Source organism: Megalops cyprinoides, chromosome 1 (genome assembly GCF_013368585.1).
Source record: "Megalops cyprinoides isolate fMegCyp1 chromosome 1, fMegCyp1.pri, whole genome shotgun sequence".
In the NCBI taxonomy this organism is placed as follows: domain Eukaryota; kingdom Metazoa; phylum Chordata; class Actinopteri; order Elopiformes; family Megalopidae; genus Megalops; species Megalops cyprinoides.
Window position 1 is genome coordinate 36,695,506 of NC_050583.1, and position 20,778 is coordinate 36,716,283.

Consider the following 20,778-nt stretch of genomic DNA (forward strand, 5'->3'; position numbering starts at 1 on the left):
ACAAGAGGAGCTGGGGTAGCCATCAACACCAGCAGCCACAGCAGGACAAAGGCCTCTCACAATATCTTTCATTCTCACCTCTTGGCTGTTAATCTGCTCCATCAAAACCAATTACATCTACAGATTTCAACCCCCCATACAGTTCTGACTGCTACACCCACCCCATTACTCCATCTGTGGGCTGCCACATACTCACTCTAGCTGTGCCATTTGTCATGTGTTCTATGAAGGGCAGGTGCCATGCTCATTTCTTGCTAGTGACTGTAGCAATTATACTGTACATACTATTATGTATAATAAAGATCTAAATAACCCTGACGAATACTATCATGAATCTACAGGTAAGTGCATATGTATTTTACGTCTCTAAATTTCATAGTTCAGAAGCACGGCTACTATGGGAAAACAAATTTTACTGATTTTGGAGATGTTTGGCACTAATCAATGTCTCCTCCCACATACTGGTTGATGTGATGTAACTTTCCCACATTGTCTTTAGACCCTCCTCTTTAAAAGTGAGTTTGTGTATAACATAAAATGGTGCTAAATGCGTACCAGTTCAGAGCAATGAATTTGTTTACGAACAGGGCCAATTTCCACAGAATTTCGTCTTTTGACCGCCCTTACATGCTTGTCCAGAACAATAACCTGATCAAATTTGCACAATTATGCTCAACACCAATTGTGGATTGTTTCCAATAAAAATATGTCCTTTACATGTGAAATTTAGATGTACTGGACATAACCTGAAAAGACCTCCATATTAATATGGAAATGTAAGAAAAAAAAAACAGCTGCTAGATGAACACAAAAAACTCCCACTTCCTTTTGTATTTGATTCATGTTGTCTGTGAGAAAGTATATTTTGGATGCAATAGAAAAGTTTATCTACCCAACAGGGATCTTACACACAAAATCCTCTAATGTATTTCTACTCTTTCATATTAATCTCTTAGAAAACCTCTAGTACAATTAGGACAACAGAGCTCCTTTTCTTGCAAAATCAGTCCGAAAGCATTTCAGCACCATTGCTGCTTTAAGTTGGTGTTTCAGAGACTGAATCTCAATCCCAAGTGTTTTTCCACTAGTTCAGTCTCCAAGAATCACGCAACTGTGTAACTGTTATAATAATGGTAGTGGGAGGACACAGCTCTTCTAAGTACAGAAAAACTCTAGGCATTTGTACTTCAGCGAAACACACACACACAATCACTGGACCACACTTCTGAGGTTTAGTTTAAAACTTTATTTTTTTGGCCTTTTTTTATTTTATTCATTTTTTATTTGCGTTTTCACTTTTTTCTTTATTCACCTACAACACGAGAGAGGAAGTGGAAAAGGGGAAGAGTAAAAAACGGGAGAGCACATTTTTCTTCGGTTAAAAATTCCTCCCTGTCCTCTTCCTCTTTCTTTCTGTTGGGCACTTGTCGTCTCTGTAAGAAACTGTCTCTCAGTATCCAAGTTCTCTTGGTGAGGGTATGTGTTTATTTGCCATTTGCCAGTTCTCCCTCTGGACAGTTAAAAAGAAACGAAGGTTCAGTCATTCTCAAGTCTCTAAAAAGCTCTTGTATAAATGGATGAGCGCGTTCCAACCCCCATTACCCTTTTCTTCGGCTAAAAATAGGGTTTTCGTGGAAAAAAAAAGGTTCCACGTTGGAAGGGTGAGGAGAGGCCGAACCGACACTCCAGCACACGGCTGTGCTGGCTTTAGACAGCGAGTTTCATCCTCTGACACTGGAAAGATGCAAACAATTCCCAAGTTTGACTGAACGGGAGGAGAGGGCAGTGTAGACTTCCACCCACGTCTGTGTTCCTTCCTGGGCGCTTAGTTCCCTTGAGGATGGAAGGGGAGCTGCTGGGGGGGATGAGCCTGCACTGGCATTGCTGTGGGCCAGACACAGGAAACACTGTCAGCACTACAAGCATCTCCACTGCACTTACACTTAGCAGCAACTCAATGCTCCGGTATGTAATACTGTATGTTCATATGTATGTGCACACGTACAATGAGGAAAAGCCATACTTTGTGACCCAAGGCATTTTAGTCTCTTAGTCATACTGCAGGAGGTAAACTTGTAAGGGGAAATCCTGAATTAGGTTCATACACGGTGCATCACTCTGCTCCTGGGCAGCATTCTGATTAGTTTCACTTTGGCAAATGCCAAATGATGTTATCTACTGGTGACCTTTTTTTATCGTGGTACATTTCTATTAACACATAGAAATTCGATGAAGCAGGAAGAGGCAGAAATGGGTGTGTCAGAACAAAATGCACCATTGGGTGTGCTTTTCTACAGAACAATCCTAAGCCAGGACTGCAACCACAGCTTCTTACTGTCTAGCTGGCCACTGTGAAATGGCAGCAACAATTTGACTATTAGAACACTGGCATCATGATGCATTCTGTTTAGACATGTCTATTTCTCACATTTCCTGTAAGATTTGGATCTATATCCAAATACATCCATATAAGTTTGGGTATATGGAAACAAACATGATCACTGTGAATGAACAACATTATATAAATATGGATAAAAAACATTATATACAGATATTTCATATTTGCCTCAAAATAGCTCCAGCAGAGCTTGGAACTGAATCGTAAAATGGACACAGACATTGCTATGCAGGGATTATTGCTGAAGGCTCCACGCTGCCGGGGTTGCACACTCACCCTGTGGGTGTCCGATATAGGCGTAATGTTGGTGGGCGCCCTGCTGGGGGGGAGGACCGTGCTGAGGGTGCTGAGGACCGGAGCCTGGTCCCTGCTGTGGAGGGGGCGCGTGCAGCAGCATCACCTGGGGGTGCCCATGGGTACCCGAGTGGTGCGGGCCGGACAGAGCCCCCGGCACATGAGCCTGACAGGACAGAGGGAGCGCTGAGTACCGCATCATCATCACTGGGGCAAACCCACAAAAGCCAACCGCAGAGAGAGGGAGAGGGGAGCTCACCTGCGCCAGCTGCCCCAGAGAGGTGTAGGTGTGAGGAATGGGCTGGTGCCCGTGAAGACTGTACCCTTGCAGGGGGTAAGAGCCCTGGGGAGAGGTGTGTCCGGGGGGCATGTTAGGTGGGGTGGGTGCAGAGAGGGGCCCAGAGTGGTAGAGAGACTGCGGCTGAGGGCCAGACTGGGCAGACTGGGAAAGGAAGGTTTGAGAACGTTAAACTATCATCTATAACATACATGTCTGCCACTAAACACCAACAACTGGGTCTGATTTGAGCGCAGTTGTTCATTAAAAATAAGTAACACCTGATTCTGTAAATCACTTTGGACACGCATGAGCTAAGCACCGAAACAGTGATGACCAAACTGACAAAGCGGAGCTGGAAGACGACGCAGGCCGCAGTGCTGGGACGTGCTTTACCTGGCTGGGGCTGGGGGCTGCGTGCTGAGGGGGCGGCTGATTTCCCGTCGGTGTGCTGGAAGGCTGGGGTGGGTGCATGGAGCCCGAGTGGTGGGAGAAGGACTGTGCAGCTGAGGGGCAGACAGAGAGGGCGGGGTGAGCCGTGCACGCGTGACACACGGACTTACAGGCCATCACTCTGAGCACTGACGGCAGCTACAACATTTCCGCACTCTGAGGAGGCAAGGCTTTTTTTTTTTTTTAGCTGGCATACTTCAGCTCAGCATAAAGCGAGTCTGTCAATCCATTTATTAATGTCACCCACAGCTTCAAAGCGATCACTTAAGATGAAAGGAAGACTAGCATTTTTCTCTCTGAAAGAGTTTCTCGCTGTAGAGTTAAACGCTGCAAAATGACACTGACCGTAAAGTCCCTGCTGTGGGCCTGGAGGGCCCTCTCCCTGCCCGGGGAACTGAGGGCCACCAGGAGGGCCCAGTGGCTGGGGGTGTCCTCCTCCAGACCCCAACATCCGGGCCCCGCCCTGCAGCATCGAGTACATGGGCTGAGAGACAGAGTGTTAATGCAGCACATAACACAGGGGCAGGAGAGTCAAAAGCACACAAAGTTTCCCGGCTGAACGCCTCACCTGTCCAGGGTAGTGCGTCATGGCCTGTATGACCTGCTGGCTGTACTGCTGGGGGCTGTACTGCAGGTAGGACTGGGGGTAGGGGGAGGCCACCAGGGGAGGGCCCGCCGCCGACGCAGCCGCCTGGATCATGGGGGGAGCAGAGGAGCTGTGGTCCGATCGAGGGGCCACCACCGAACCTGAGAGAGGGGGCGGGGAGAGAGAGAGCGTGACAAGCGTGAGATGTGAGCGTGGGTGTGTATGTGCGTGCGCAACGCCTTCAAAATGAGCGTGATGAAGAAAGACCCTGAGCTGTCAGAGTGAGAGACAGAGCTTACCCTTTGCTCTGGGGTATTTTCCCTGGCTCACTGTAGACATGGTATACTGGTACATCTGAGGGGCCTGAAAGGAGGAGAAATGGGGTAACACAGGGAAGGACAGGGTGTGGTGGGTACAGCGCCAGACCCTGGACTGGAGGGCTGTAACTTAAACTGGTTTATGCGGTGATTCTCATTGTGTTAACCATTTACATAGCTTGCACTTCAACTCAAAATTATTCCAGCAAAAATCCAGACAGATAAAACTGTTCCAGTATAAACTGTATAAAGGGCATTGTGGAGCTGTGGCAGGTGGCCCAATGAGAAGAATGGTGTTTACAGCCTCAAACAGCTGCAGGGCACTGACTCCAACATCCATCTGCAGCATGCACACTAACTGGCCTTCTGCTCACAATGGACACATGTCCAAGGCCAGGGGCGAGCACCATGAGCTGACCCAACACTGCTCTTCCTTCCCCAGAACTCCTACACAAGGTCATACTCAGTCTTAGAGGACTCTCCACTGTCCTCTAAGACCTGAGATCTAAATGCCAGCCCTTATGTCTATTTTCTGTATCGCTGCCTGATATGTTGACCACAGCGGCGTTAATTCTGTACCTTATACTGTTGCACGTGTAACTTCATATGTACAATTAAACTGTGATGAAGCCATTAAATTTCCAGTCAACTGTGACATGCTGACTGAATACACTTTAAGGGGAAACACTACATTTACATTTATTCATTTGGCAGCATGACAGACATTTGTTCATTTATCCAAAGTGACTTACAAGTGAGGCAGAGTACAATGCAAACAAAAAGCCACACAAGGAGTCAACAATATTAGAAGTGCAGCATGAAGTTTCAATAGTTGGCCAGAGGAGGTACAAGCTAACTGGTAGAGATAAAAGTGCATCAAACCATTATTGTAACTAATTTTAGTGAAGTTTGTCTGACTTCAAGTGCATGCACGCACGGACGCGCGCATGCATGCACACACACACACACACACACACACAGAAGCAAACGTGAGGTACCTGTACAGAGTGTATCTGTGAGACGTAGGAGAGGTAGGGGGGGTTGTAGATGGGCCCCTGTCCTGGTGGAGGCTGCAGCACCACAGAGGGGCTGGGAGGGGTCGGCCGTGGCGGCGTAGGGGCTGAGGTGGGCTTGGACTGCAAAGGGAATTAGGGAGCAGGAGGAATGGAGAAGAACTCAGTCTTGGTTTTAGCTTTTCTTCAGCATGTAATTCATATAGAAATACCATGCACATTCCTGAAGTGTCCACGCTGCACACAGTGATTGGCCCTCTGGGTGGTTGTGCAGCGTTTTTAGTGTGGGAGTCTTTCTGTGCCTAGTGACAAACTGTCATTACCGGGTGCTCACCAGAGTCAGAGGCGGCTTATTGGGGTTGAACTCTTTGGCGTTGGGGTTCAGAGTGGACTTCTTCACTTGACTGAGAAGAAGAAACAGACATTATAAACAGCCAGTCTCAATTAATATAATCAATACAACCCCCTACCACACTATGCACAAGATATTTTCTGTTATTTGTTAATACTCCCTTGCTTTCTTTCCCCCAAATTAGTTTCCACTCCCCCTTCTCCTTTTAACCACACGCTCCTCCACATGTATCTTCCCTTGCACCCTCAAGGTCACCTCTACTTACTCAGTTACACCCTCCACTCTGTCTGGAGCTTCTACTCTGAGATCTTCGCTGCCCGGGGTCCTGGCAGGCTGAGGCGTCCCAGGAGACTGCCTGTCTGAAACCGCTGCCTGGACAGCAGACGCTGCAGTCCCGCTGACGGCCCCCTCGGCCTCCTTTTCCCTGCCCTGCTCCTCAGAGGGCGAGGGCGGGGGTTGGGAGGGATTCTGCACCGGGCTCTGTTTGGGCTCAGTGGCTGTGCTGGGTTCTGCTGGAGGGGCTTGCGCGGGACCCGTCTGAGGAGGTTCAGCAGGCGCTGTCAAAACTGTGCTGGCGCTGCTGGAGCCACCTCCGCTGGGCTGAAGCTGGGAGGGCAAAATGAGACAAAACACTTACCTCTGGGTTCATTATAACACTCTACTCTGCGCTCTCTGTTCTCAGTTAAAATACAAGATTCACATGGATTTAAGTAATCTCGTATTATAATATTGTCAGAATATGCCAAAGTGGTCCAAAAGGACAGGCGTCCCTTCTTGAACATGCTCATAGGCTGGTCTGACCAATTAACTTTATGCAACATAATCTGCATACCCAACAGCTACAGAACACAATTTTTACCAAACACTTCAAAGTAACAACCTTAACTCTTACCCTGAATTCTTTACCAAACTTCCGAAGCTCTTCAATTTGTGACCGTTGCTGAACTGATGGCGCTGAAAGAGGTGGAACTGAAGGTAAGTTACAACACTTTCCTGCGCAGGCACACACTGTCAGAGACACTGTCAGCGACATACCTTTGATGTTCTTGCTATCCTGCGGACTGACCGGACTCTCCGCTGACCTCTCCTTTGCAGCCGAACTGAGTATTTCATTCACTGGGAAACAAGGAAAAAGACGTTAAGGGGCCACAGCATTCAAAATTGTCATCCATACTGCCACTCACAATGAGAATCAATTCTTCCCCTCATCTGACCCATAAGATCAACTCAGAGAGGCGGGGTTCTGCAGCACCCAGTATACCTGCGTGAAGTTTCCAGCTTCGTAACCAGCTAATTAGCAAATGCAGCTCAGGCCTTGTAAGTAATTAGCTGGCTTAAAAAACAGCTACAAGTGCTTGTCATTTTTAAGTGTTGGATATTTCCAAATAGCGCTGCAACGTAAGTTTACTGGGATCCCATGTAATGTTATTGCTCTTGGCATTGAAGCGCTCTGTGTAGGCCTATCAGGAAATAATGTAATGTAAGCTTTTTCAGGGCACCAACCAGCAAAATGTTGCACAGTAGAACCCACTTTCTTCGTTATGGAGAAAGCAGCGTTCTGGAAGTTGTCACAGAATTTTTGCCATGAAGTACAGTGTTTATCCAAAGCATGACCGCACAAACGAACATTATCATGGCACAAACCAGCACAAACGTAGCAGAAACTAACGTGACCATTTTGGAGCAATTCGGAGAAGGTTGGGGTGCTGGGTGATGTCATCGCCCAAAAATGTAATGTTTATATTAACAAATCCATAGCAGCACAAACGAAAATTTTTACAGCACAAACCGGCACAAACGTAGCACAAACGAACAGTAATACCATTTCGAACTTTTTAAATACTTTGGGTGCCAACTTCACGCAGGTACCCAGTATCCTTCATAGCTAAAAACAAAATAAATCACATGCAAGCAAGAAAGCAAGAAAGAAAGTGGACACAGGATAACTGCACCATTCACATTTTCAAATCTAGAGTTCCCTGCAGATGGGGAAATCTGCAAATGCTACAGTATAGTGATAATGAAGATTCGCTCACACAGCACATTTGTGCCAGACACAACGCCAACACTTTTGCAGTCCGACAATACAACCCAACACAATAATGCGACAAGAAAGTGAGTGATTTGTACATTTACATGCTAACGCTACCGTGAATTAAACAGAATTAACAGAGCACAGGGTGGTGTGGTGCTCAGGAGGCCAGAAACAGGGAATGCTGCCTGGCACAACATTCAAACGTTAAATGAGAAACCCACCAAGGGTGAGGTCTCCTGTGCGATGGGTCATAACAACAGCACACAACTGTGATGCACAAAGAGGGTAAGCAGGAAAGGAAGCACGATGGGTGAAACCTCACCATCTACAGGGAAGAGGGGGGCGGGGCCAGGTGTTTTCTGAGTTGCCATGGTCACAGGTGTGGTATCCAAGTATGGAGCAGCAGCAAGAGGTGGGTCCTGGGATGTTACCCCTGATTTTGGGGAACGGGAGACTGAGGAGAGACGTGATTCAGAAGTCAGTTTTAATGTCTACCAGTACTCTTAAGATGAATGAGTATCTGTTTAATAAAGATTACTTTAGAGCTTTTAGGTCTAGATGAATTAATTGTTAAACGAATCATATAAAAACACTAGGTCCTATCCTTATTATATATATATATATATATATATATATATATATATATATATATATATATATATATATATATATATATATAAAATTCAGACATATTAAGCCTTAGTCAACTGAGAACATATTTCCATAAATAATGGCAATTTTCTCTGAAATATGCAACTCTACAAGTTCAACAACTGCCGGCAATATTCAGAATTTCAGAATAATATTCTGTTCCTAATTAACTCAAGAACACCATCACATCATTCATGCCTGGCAACACACAGGCACAGGTGATATGACTAGGACTGCTACAATTCTGACTCCTTTCTTGGCTACACTGGTGTTAGTGTTAGGATACTGGTGATCCTGCTGGTGCCAGTCACAGGACCAGAACATGTATGAATGAATGCCACATGGGGCTTGTGTGGTTAAAACCACTAATATCCCCCAAGTCAGAATCAGAATCAGAATCAGGCTGTCGCAAAAGTAGTAGGTGATGCCATGTTTGTTACATTATTTTGCTTCAATCACATAATAAAACTTGTTATCAGCATTGTTGTGAATTCACCTGCAGGAGTGGTGTGAGAGTTGGGGGTGCGCAGGTTTCTGTTGGTCTGTACAGGCCTCTGTGATTTAGGGGAGGTTCTGGACGTCACTAACAAACAGAGAGATGCGCATCAGGGATAGGACACGTCACACACAGCCAAGAGCCCCAAAGACAAAGCTCTTTTCCTCACGCTTGCCTTGTCTCTGTCACGGACAGACGGACACACACAGAGCTACTCACCTCCATTGACAGGCCTTGCGGTGTCAGAGAGCGAGTGTGGATGTGAGAGGGAGTGAGGAATAGGGTGGCTGTGGGTGGGGGGGCTGGTCGGGGAGGACGCCGGCGGCGCAGGAGCAGCTGTGGAAGGTTCAGCGGGGCGAGACGTGCTTCCAGCAAAGTTCCCCCCGCTGCTGTTGGCAAGAGAGGAGGAGGGAGTATATGCACTTGCTGGACTGGGACTGTTCTGTGGGTGGTGAGGAGAATACCCTCCCCTGTTGGAGAGAGGACTGTTTCTTTCCGATGAAGGGGTTGACTGGCTGCTGGACGTGGGAAGAGGGGGTCTTGGCGAGGAGTTTGGAGGGCCCGGTCTGCTTGAGTGGTAACCCCCCATTCGGTTCGGAAGAGAGGCTGTACTACCTCCTCCACTGCCTCTTTCTCCTCTTTCCCCCCTCTCTCGGTCTCCTCTCATGCTGCCTCCTGACACCCCCATCTCTCTGGCTCGCTGAGGTAAAGGTATGTATTTTCCCTCCCTAGCAGGAGCAAGGCAGAGGGGTTAATGCGCTGAACTGGAAAACACACAAAACAGTGTGCTGACAGAGCAAAAAAGAAGAGGGAAACAGTAACAAAGAAAAAGCTAGTATGAGCAAGTGACATACTGTGACAATTTTCCATTTGGACAGTGTTAAGACTAATGGACCAGTAAATAGGAAAAGCCCACCCAGACATGTCGTCACGCAAACATATCGACACAAACTTTTGAACCGTGCCACCGGTGTGGCACCACGTGCTCACCTGCTCCCGCCGCTGGCAAAGCTGGGGCTGTCCCGGCCCCTCTCGCGCTCCCTCTCCCGGGGGCTCTCCCGGCCCCTCTCTCTCTCGCCCCCGTCTCTGTCCCGCACCACGGCGCTGAACTTCTCCTCCTCCGTCTTCCCGTCCTCGTTCTCCAGGGACACGCGGTGCCTGTACTGCGGGCTGGACTCGATCTCGCTGGCCAGGCGGGCCGCCCGTGCCTCCCGCTGCCGGAAGCACTCCGAGCTTCCCCTCTCCAGAGGCACCCTGTTGGGGGGGGAAGAGAGGGTCTGTACCCGCTGCTGGACTCATGAGGGAGGGAGGGCAGGGCAGGGGGTCACCGCGCAACACATGACTGAAACATGACATCATGCTGAAACTCACGTGTACATGGAAAGGCTGGAGTCATATGTTGACTTGATGCCATAGTTTTCCTCGTTGAACCTGAACATTTCGTTGGCATCCCAACCATTGGACTGAAAGAGGGAGAGATTGCTCATGAATCATGTTTCATGTTAAACTAGTGTCAGCTGATGGATACATGCTGTATTTTCACTTATTCCTGGCAATGGGGACTAGGATCTGGTTTCAGAGATACCAGTTTGTTGAATTTAGTTAGCTGATCCTCATCTGTAAAAATGTAGTGTTTCTAAGCATTCTGTATTTCTATATAAAGACAGGGTGGAGAGAAAGGGTGAGATTTACAGCCGAAATGAACATATGAAGATGAGAGAGGAAGGAGGTGTGACTCACAGTGTCTGTCTCCAGGTCATAGCTTTCACCGTTGCTGTCTCCTCCCTCCCACCTCTGCAGCACCTTTTCCTTGTGTTCCCCATTTACCCGAGAAGAGCTGATCGCCGTGTCTGTGAAACTGTCTGTTGATGGAGAGAAACAACATCATCATCATCATCATATATACACACACACACACCACAGATCCGCACGATGCCCTTTCCACAATACCTCTGGTGGCGTAGTTGAGGTCCACGTCTCTGCACGTCATGGTGACCAGGTCAGAGGGGCTGAAGATCATGGTGTCTGTGATCTCCTCTCTCCTGGGAGGTGCTGAGGAGTTACCCCCCTCCTCGCAGCGCCGGTGCACCGCATCCACTGCCAGTTCACACTGAGGAGCGAGCGGGAGACAGGCCGTCTTCACACAGACCAAACATACAGATCCTACACCACTTCTAGCAGACACTTTCATTTGGCACATTTGACAAGAACACTCCTTGGTTGTGTGCAAAGTTTCCCATCAATTTACATCCCACATCAGCTACAGATCTGCAATAACACAAAGGGTATATGAGCTCATCGGTGTCACCCACCAATAAAAATTGATGTGCTATAGTGCATTTATCCAGTCACGCATTTCTGAATTAGAATGGGTTGGCTTTATCCCCTATCTGCAATTATCTGTTGCTGTCAAAACAGCAGCTAAACTGCTACATTCTGTCTCACTATCTATTTCAGTGATGAGCAGTGATGTGTGAGTGAGTTCCTTTGTGGTGTATCACCACTTTAAGACGAATATTGCAGTAACGGTACAACTCAGAGTGTGTGACACAAAAAAGGGCAAAAAGGATGGCTTTTGCACTGTTCCACTCCAATGCCACTGCAACTTCAAGCATGAACCAAAACAAAATATTTTCCATATTTTCCATACTCATAACTCCTAAAAAGTAGAAAAAGAGGGGTTTGCTTGAGTTGATGCCAGCAGAAACCTAGTCTTGCTAATTTGTAAGTTACATACATTAATTTATTCTGTTCTCAACACTCACAGTTTTTTCTGAAAACAGATGTCGCTATTAAGTGGCACCAAAAATAACACAACCTGGAGCATTTAACTGGTAGTACACAGGATGAGAAAACTGATACGACAAAATTAACCTTTACCACTGAATTACGCCGATGCTTTTTTCAAGAATCAATCATTTGTGTAAAGGAACAGGCCCGAACAGAGTTAACCAAGCAAGCCACTGAGAAGGCCCCAAGCAATCGAACATTTTACTAATTTACTAATGTCCTTGCCATACAGCTGGTGAACACATTTATGCTCAGTCTGTTGTTTTGGTACAAATTACTACACATGGTAAAATGGTGCCTGTTTCAATGTTCATGTTTTGAAATATAGACAACACTTGCATATTTGCTGCACTGTTAATAGCTCAACATTGTTCCAAACATTCAAACTATTAATGCATCCCAACCTCTGACCCAATTACTACTTCCACAGCGCTGTGCATGTGATACGAAAAAAAAAATCCATTCTAGTTCTCTGGTTAACGCTTTATATGAATGGTTCTATCTCAGCACTAGAAAAAGCACTGTAAGCTAAAAAGCAAAAAGCTTTCAAACTTACTTCATGACACTTCATGACACTTCGATAAGACCTATGTAAGTTTTCACAAAACAAATGCCAACTCACAAAGAGCATTAAAAAGTGTGCTACTTCACCAGCCATTTCACAAGTGACATTCCCGTAACTGCAACTCACACCCAATCACATAGTATGCCAAATACGCAGGGGCGTTAAGTACATTCATACATTGACAGTACATATAGTCACCAATCCATACAACAATCACCAAAAAACAATGCATCAGCTGCATACTATCCAGGAAGTGTTTCATGTTTTCCATGCCAAATTACTACTGCCAAATAAAAAGAAAGGTTCTGTGGAGTTCAGAATGGAAAGTCAGTATACAAATGTCAGCAGCTAGGCAGAAACTGTGAGTATTCATCTAATATCACATTTTTCTTATGTTAAATACACGTTATACTATGATCCATTACGCTTATGGATCATTTGTACTAAAGTGTTGCACAAGTTAACTTGCCAGTTATAATATATATATAGCTCATATATACTACAACTGGCAAGTTAACGTTACGTATACAGCACTCCTGTGTGCAATTTGTGAGACAGACTCTGAATGGGAAGGTTTTGGTTTTGGTCACTTACGATTTGGACAGTGATATGGCATACTTTACCAATATATGTTGATATGCGTAGGTGTTTACGAATGTTCACACTGCGTTTACAATGGTGATATGAAAGACTATGGATCTTTATACAGTTCTTATGTAGGACCCTTCGGAGAAGGCGTTACTGGTCTCTCATCACATTACGCTCAGTGTACCACAGACATGGTGTGGATGCGTCCCAACCACTTTAGGTGCTTTGACAGCAGCTGTGGAAGATGGTAATAGATACGTTTCTTTCTCTGCACTACAACAATGCACCACTGAGGCCAAATATTACACAAGCCAGCTTCAAGGCCACATTTTAACTGATAGCATAAAGAGAACAGTAACAAGAGACTCACTGTATGCAGTAACACAGCAACGTACTCAGACCAACTGACACAAAAGCAGAGGCTGAACGTCAGCATCCCAAACATAAAGAGCTGTTCTTTACCCGTGAGCTGAGGGTCTTGAAGATGCCCTCATACACATTTCCATTCTTGACCCTGATGTCACAGGTGGAGCCCTGAAGAATAAGGTGAAAGAGAGAGATATTACATTATACTACAGCCAGCAGAGTGGCAGACTGGATTCTCTTTTTTCAGCTACTGACTGCTTAATGAGGGGTTAATGTAAACACATAAAATACAAGTTATAATAACACAAAACAGGAAAACTCCACATTCATAAGTGAAGTAATTAACATGTAGTTAATGAGTTCATGGGGGATATTAGACTGATTGTACTTAAGGCCAAGAGAGGACTAAGGACAGTGTTGCTGTCAGTGGAAAGCAGGACATAGGGATTCCTTTAAGGACAAAATTGCACCGCTGATCTTTCAGCAAAATGGGTCTTTTTCTTACTGGAGTAAGACCAACATTTCACACACAGCAGGAAACTGTCATGAAAACTTCAGCACTGACAATCAAGTGGTTGTGTGCATGGTTGAAACTGGTTCACCAATTTCTCAACTTTTTTGGGTCAAAACAACATAACTTTATATCGCACTGTTTACCCTCAGATTTCAGCCATGGGGTTGTGTGTATTATATACAAGATCTTTTTATACAATTAACAGTGTTTTTAAGAATATTTACATATTTACAGTCCACTACTACACTTGTCTTCTCAAATTTAAATCTATTTTACACCAAAGTCTAACATACAACACACAAGCCTCACAGTATTGATTCAAATCTGTGTGTATTGCAGAGAGTACCAAACACCAAATTATTGTATGAAAGCCACATGAAATTGTTAAAAGTGAAAAAAATATTGGACATTTTCCGTCCAGTCCAATAACTTAAATGAACACTTGACTTGTCCAATCAGTCATTACTCCAACACGCTCAAGTCTCATGATCTCTTCTTCTGTTGAGAGAGTCACAAAAATAGCTGAAGCTGAGGCTGTCAATGTTGCCATGGATCTAGATCATGGATCTGTGTGTCAGCTAAAAAGATAAGAGCAAACACATAGTCCAACATACTGAATGAATAAATGCACATGCCTATATATTTCTGGAACCACAGAGTGAATCTGTGCAGTTGAACGGCAGTGTGACTCACCACTACAGCTGTAAGAAAGTGCAGCATTCTGGCATTGTTGTACACTCCTTCAAACACCTGAGAAAACAAGTGAGGGGGGAGAGAAAGACAGAGAGAGTGAGAGAGAATCATCAGGTTTTTATATATGTTTACATGTACAGGTTTCTATATATGGTTTTCTATACACATAAAGGCACAGCAAAGAAGAAATGGAATTCAACACGGGAAACAAATTGGTCTGTTCATTTTTATAACTGTTTTTCACATTAGGCGCCAGCACCAGCAAATCGGTCAATTAAAAGTTGCATACAATTATTTGACAGTTACATTTATGGGCTAAAATTTCAGAAGTTTCTGACGTTGCCAGAGCACCTGCTGCATGTGTCACAGTACTCTACTTGCTCATAGGCATCACACTAAGGAGGTATTGTGCAGATCCTTTTGATAGTAAACATTTCATGGATGCCTAACTCTCAAATTATCTGGGTCCACTATCATGCCATTCGAATGAAATGATGGAAGTAGACGGCGTCACATTGGAGTTAAGGAGTTAAATCGCGATGCAATTAAAATTTCACTGTGCTCTATGTGCGACGTCTTTCACTGCATACATTTCCAAACAAATCGACACAGACAGATCTGAACACAGCATATGTTCTCACTAGGCAGCAGAAACCATGCATTCTCCTCTGTACACCAGCTGGCTGGGTTGGCGGTTTCCCTGAATGCGCGACAGATTCAAACAAATATGCAAATTGGTTGAGGTGAGTTTTTTGACACCAATCAGTTACAATAACTTACCATGCAGCAGCTACACAGAAAGTGAAATGAAAGGCTAATGGCGTTTATGTATTTGTTCGTAAGGACCTAGATTCATGACTCCTGAGACTGAAAAATGATACACAGTACCAAAATGAGAATGTAATAACTCATATCTATGATCAACAGGTAATATATTTTTAAAAAATCTGAACATCATATGATTTAGAATGTAAAAAACTGATTTTAAACTGAAAGAAGAAATGGATACTGAATTCAAATTATGTACGTATGTTAAGATGGAAGTCTGTCAAATGAACTATATGCAATTATAGCAACAAATACAAAAGACAGAATTGCAAATAGTTATCCATATATATTGTACTAAACTGTAACTGCACTTGCTGGTCATTTAATATCAGGTAAGTTGCTGAATGTAATAAACTGTGGAAGTTTATGCTTTAGCTATTTCTACTGAACAGCATTGCAAAATCTGAGTGTTTATCAACAATTAATTTAAATGTATTCAGAAATTTGCTTCACATTTCACAAGAACTGCCATTAACTTCATGTCATAAAATTATTATCCAATTTACTTATATGTTATAGTTTTCTCCTTAATTGTTTAATAAGGTTAATGGCTTGTACCAAATCTCACCGATGCTTTGGCCCTTCCTTGAGATACACCAAAATCTAGATCATAGTCATTCAGGCCCTTTGTTGAGGGTTATCAATTCACAGTATCAATCTTGTTAACGTATGGACGGATTCATAGTTGAAACAGATTATTAATGCAATGCATCTATAGAACAAAATATCAGTGCATGTGTGTGGCATCTACATTAAACACATACCCATGAATAAGATAAATGACATCAACATACCCATGCTTGTGACTGTACAAAAGTACAATATTGGCTGAGGGCCACTTTCTCTTCACTTTGATAGTCCATACTGTGACATCAGCTATTCTCTAAGATCAAACTGAAAAGTTGTGAGACATTGATGGGCAAATAAAACAAAAAGGTCAGCACCAGCGAATGTGAGGGAAGTAGGTGGTCAAATGAATCACTATGCAGAAGGGAAAGACAAGGTACTCAAACTGCCTGAAGGTACATGTATGGCTAGCCTGTTGCTAGCAGTGCCATGACCTGCTCCACCTGCAGTCTGTAAGGTTTACAAGGTGTTAGAAAATTTAGTTTATTAGACACTCATAATGTGGCTTTGAAAAGGAGGATGGAAGAGGGATCTCTACATTCAGAAATTCTCTGCACAAATCTAAGGACAGCCACAGAAAATAGGACTTCCTTGGGAAACTTTGATTTCAGCAGGGCAGCTACATATCAAGAACAAATGAAAAACAGGGGCAAACAATGAAAGCGCAAAATAAGGAAAAGAACCTGTCACGTAACAGAAGTTACCCGAAAATGTACCATGGACTAGCTAAACTGCAGGTCAAGGTAGAATGCTTTAATCCTCAAGCATACTTTCATATACCAAAATATATGAATACTACAGTTACAATTAATTTGCCAATGAAATGCATAATTTCAAAATTACCATTGCTTCTGAATGTAAGCATTTGAACACGGCGATGGATTTCCAACTTTCTATTGTAAACACATAAAAAAGTCTACACTGTGAAACAATCTGTCCAATTTCACACATACTAGGAATACTTTATCTACTACTGCTGCAAAGATGCATATGCATGCTATATTCTTTACCCGACTGTATAACTAGCAAGGACCTACTGCAACTAAACCTTTCCACTGAGTCTACAAAGAGTCCGAAAGTTCTAGAGAAAAGCTAATAAAATATCATCACTGCCACATCCACACGACACATAATCCACTAAATTTAGACAGCTTCAGGAACACAGGCATGGTTTTTAAATCTGTGAATGGATTAACACCCCCTCCCCTAAAGGAATTTATAAAACTCAGTTGGAAAAAAAAGTTCAGTCACAAAAACAACTGAAACACTTGACTATGTAGCGTCACATCAGCATACTAAGCCTCGACAGACAGCTTTTGCAATCAAGGGTACAATGTATTAAGGAATTCCTTATCAGATGATACTATAAACAATGTAACTGTTCAGCTTTTTACTGAAACAAAAAGTGACCAAAACTGCAATTATCAACAGTTTTCAACGTAATTAATTTTCATTCCAGCTTCTAAATTATGAAGGGTATTGTGTTATTACATTTACAATTATATTGAATTTCTTTCATCTAAAAGCAATCTAAAATACTATTATTATTGCATAGTATATCACCATATATATATATATATATAATACACCTTTTCATTAACAGTTTTAAATACAGTGGCCTTCAATCTAAGTACGTATGAAAGTAAGCGATATTTTCTGAGCTGATGAAAACTTTCTCTCCTTCTCTCTGTCTTTTATTTATTATAACATGTTGTGCGTTTATGCATGGTCATAAATGTAATGAGCTAACTCTGGACTTGTCAATACAAATTATCCTCTAGCTAACTTGGGTACAATGAATGACATGGCATATCATTAATGTTTTTAAGTGCACACTGTCCCTTATAAATACATAAACTAAAATGTTGTAGCAATACACGCATGGGGGCGGTTAACATATATTCACCATGTTTTTGTCTGTGTACATACATTTTTTCTGTTCTCTCAACAATGAAACTCCCTCTCCATTTACTGAAACCTCGGGAAAAACCTCCTAGCCACAACTGCCTTAGCCAGCTAGATGGGTACCTGCACTTTACTACCAAAATTGCTGCACATGATTGCTCAGTGTAGCTCATGTGGAGTCTTACATGCCTTACCTGGTAACACTAAAATTCTCCTGAATACAACCTTTGGGTGAAATTGCTTATTACTTACTTCTTAACATGTAAAGAACATCTTACTTCTTTACACCTTTTATGGGACTTTTCGTCCCTTTAGCTTATGATCAAGATGAGCCAAAGAATTCACCATATACAGTTACATTCCAAGGGCACCACAAGTCTCCAACTGATGTGGCACATTCCAACATACTTTTTTGTCTGTAATAAGACCACAGCATGAAACACCAGAACAGCCAAATTACAGAACATACAGTCTCCCAAACGAAAGTAAAAGTAAAGTATGTATAAGTAAAAATATGTATGATGCCCTGGACATTCACAGACACAACTGGTCTCAATGCAATCATGGAAAAAAGCAACTTACTGGCGAGGACTGTGGAGGAGCCTTCACAGAATTTCGGCTCCTGGATGGACATGAAAGAAATAAGACAGATTTTAACCAATACAACACACTGTTACAATAGCTAGCATTGTGTTATGCATACTATTACAGACAGGCATATACATAAATTATAGCTAGCTAACCAGTTTTTTTCCTATGAAATTATAAATTATACATCAGACTTAAGCACATAATGCTGTAGTATCATCATGCACCGTTAAAAAGCACTGCTCCTGGTTAACGTCATAAACAGAAGAACAATGGCATGCACACTTACAAATCGAGCAAATACTCTACGCGTAATCATGCAACAGCAACATAGCTAAATGATGAACTGTACTGTGCAACTAGCTGGGATGATGTCGTTGCTACACTCCTAAAACATCAGCCACAATAATACGTATCAATTTCTTAGCTACTGTCTCAGCTTTCGAGCGTTTGAATCGCACACAATTACGGATAACCTGACGGGTCCGCTGTCGCTAGTCAGCTGGACAGCTTGCCAACAACACAAAGACAAGCTCACAGCTACCTCGCTAATATTAGCTAGCGACATTGCAACAGATTCAACAGAAAGCAGTATCAACCAGCCACATGAAAAACAGAATTAAGTCAGTACTGTACTTTTTATGAGTGTGCATCCTTGCTATTCGGCTATTTTAAAGTTCCAATCGGCGAGACTTCATAGCCTTTTGGCTACAACAAATACACTGTACGGGTTCGAAAACAACAACAAAAAAATTATAACCAATTCAAACCCCTCCTCCAGAAGAAGGTAAATGGTCAGCCCTGCCATCAATCTCACAAAACCCCTCTTTGCATTGGCTTTATTATGTTTTCAATCAAAACCCCCTGGTCCTCTTTCACCAATTCAAGAATTTGACACGGTTTATCCCGGCTTGACTACAGAGATCTGATTGGCTGTTGGTCCCTATCAATCACACATTAATTAGCCACATAGACCAACCGACATGAGCTTATTCCCGCCCACACGACACGCCCCCTCTTATGACCCGGCTTTGACCGGCAGGCCTAAACTTGCAGAGAAAGCCCTCGACCTTTGCTGGAAGGAATCAACCGGTTTTCCCTTACCTTCCCGTTGTTGCTCTGCTGCTCATATTATTTCCAGAAACCGTGGAAGACATACTGGATGGACCTGAAGTCCCGTTAGAGGTTTTCCGTCCGCTGGAGCCGGACTGTTGCTGCTTCAACATGGCCGAATTTTTAGTTAAGACAGCTAGCTATACAGCTAGCTAACCTGTCGATTGAGTCAAACCACGGAGCCACAGAGTCCTTTGCTAGCTAGTACTAACAGTTAGCTAGCTAAAGACACAAGTAAGCTAGCTACCTGTATCTCTGCTGGAGAAACGAGCTTGATACCTAGCAAGCTACCACAAAGCTAGCTGATGGAATAAATTGTACCCAACAAGCAACTGGATGGGAAAATGAAGATGCTTCTTTTGCACAATTTTAAGTCGTGATCCCCAGTCATTAATCACAATATAAAACCACGAGTCTTCTTAGCTAGCAAGCTCAGTCGGCGGGACGACAGATACGGTTGCTAGCTAGCTCCTTCTGTTTCTCTCTTGTTTATTGTCCCGTTTCATCTGGCTCCCCGTTTTATCCTTCAGGTCCGATTTATTCCGTTAGTATTAGCTAATGTCATTAATGAGAATATGTATTATCTTCGGGTTTCGGGGTGAAAACTGCCGTCACCACGTCTCGAGATTTGCTTCACTCACGATCCGCGCGCGACTGAAAGTGAGGGGGGGGCTCAAGGGGCGTGTACATGGTGCGTGCGCATGACCACTGATAGAGTAAATCGTCTTGGTGTACGCGCACGTTTCACTGTGCTCGCTAATTAAGGTGCACTTTAATTTTCACATTTGGGAAGGACATTGATGCAGTGTCAGCAGAGCCCATGCGATCAGAGAACAACCCAGGGACTGTAAACGCATACGTATGATATTATCATCGATGAGAATCATTGTAGCACCTGAATATCATGTCCCATTAAGTAAGCCTGAGCACACTGTCCAAACTTCACCTCTGACACCTCGACACATGGTCCTCCCATGAGTGCAGTTCAGGTACAGGAATCAAATTAGTGCAGTATGAACTGATTCTCAAGAGCAGTTGACCTCACAGCATCCCTCCACTGACTTCCGATTATATGTAGTAAAGTTTAATTTCATGCTGTTGGAATTTTGACCTGAGTTTACCTGAATTAGACGTTGATTCTAACTGCAACGCGTGTCATTCACATTAAACATATTTGAAAATCAGTTCTTTCGTTGTGTGTTTGTGAGTGTACTATGCATACTCCTCTGTACATTTGCTTCACTTGTCTTTCACAAATAAATCTCAATTGTATCATTATAGTCATAAATACATGGTATTTAGAACAAACTGCTTTTGGTTTATAGAATA

The 20,778-nt window shown here is 43.6% G+C and overlaps 1 protein-coding gene across 2 annotated transcripts; it reads right to left on the minus strand.

Annotated features, from left to right (window-relative positions):
* Positions 1-1,259: 1,259 nt before the first annotated feature.
* On the minus strand, positions 1,260-20,094 carry LOC118789508 (ataxin-2-like protein). 2 transcript variants are annotated; one of them, XM_036545973.1, is made up of 23 exons: positions 19,441-20,094; positions 18,331-18,370; positions 14,389-14,445; positions 13,278-13,349; positions 10,823-10,982; positions 10,613-10,734; positions 10,244-10,335; positions 9,863-10,126; positions 9,092-9,600; positions 8,873-8,959; positions 8,048-8,179; positions 6,726-6,806; positions 6,583-6,644; positions 5,956-6,296; positions 5,673-5,742; positions 5,324-5,461; positions 4,308-4,371; positions 3,991-4,169; positions 3,768-3,906; positions 3,366-3,475; positions 2,952-3,134; positions 2,675-2,858; positions 1,260-1,884 (listed from the first exon to the last, which is right to left on the minus strand). In XM_036545973.1, exons 1-23 carry the CDS (start codon positions 19,560-19,562, stop codon positions 1,826-1,828), a joined length of 3,267 nt encoding a protein of 1,088 aa, XP_036401866.1. In that variant the 5' UTR covers positions 19,563-20,094; the 3' UTR covers positions 1,260-1,825. The 2 variants fall into 2 exon arrangements, with proteins under 2 accessions (XP_036401866.1, XP_036401874.1); XM_036545981.1 differs by lacking the exon at positions 19,441-20,094 and adding an exon at positions 18,973-19,064.
* Positions 20,095-20,778: the final 684 nt, after the last annotated feature.

What these genes read in the sequence shown, in the direction of transcription:
- LOC118789508 (XM_036545973.1), bottom strand. Translation starts at nt 19,562, where the DNA reads ATGTTGAAGCAGCAACAGTCCGGCTCCAGCGGACGGAAAACCTCTAAC. An exon ending in CCCCCTCTTCCCTGTAGATG is followed by an intron (nt 6,807 to 8,047) that starts GTGAGGTTTCAC and finishes CTTGTTTCCCAG; the next exon opens with TGAATGAAATACTCAGTTCG. An exon ending in CTATATCGGACACCCACAGG is followed by an intron (nt 1,885 to 2,674) that starts GTGAGTGTGCAA and finishes TCTGGCCCACAG; the next exon opens with CAATGCCAGTGCAGGCTCAT.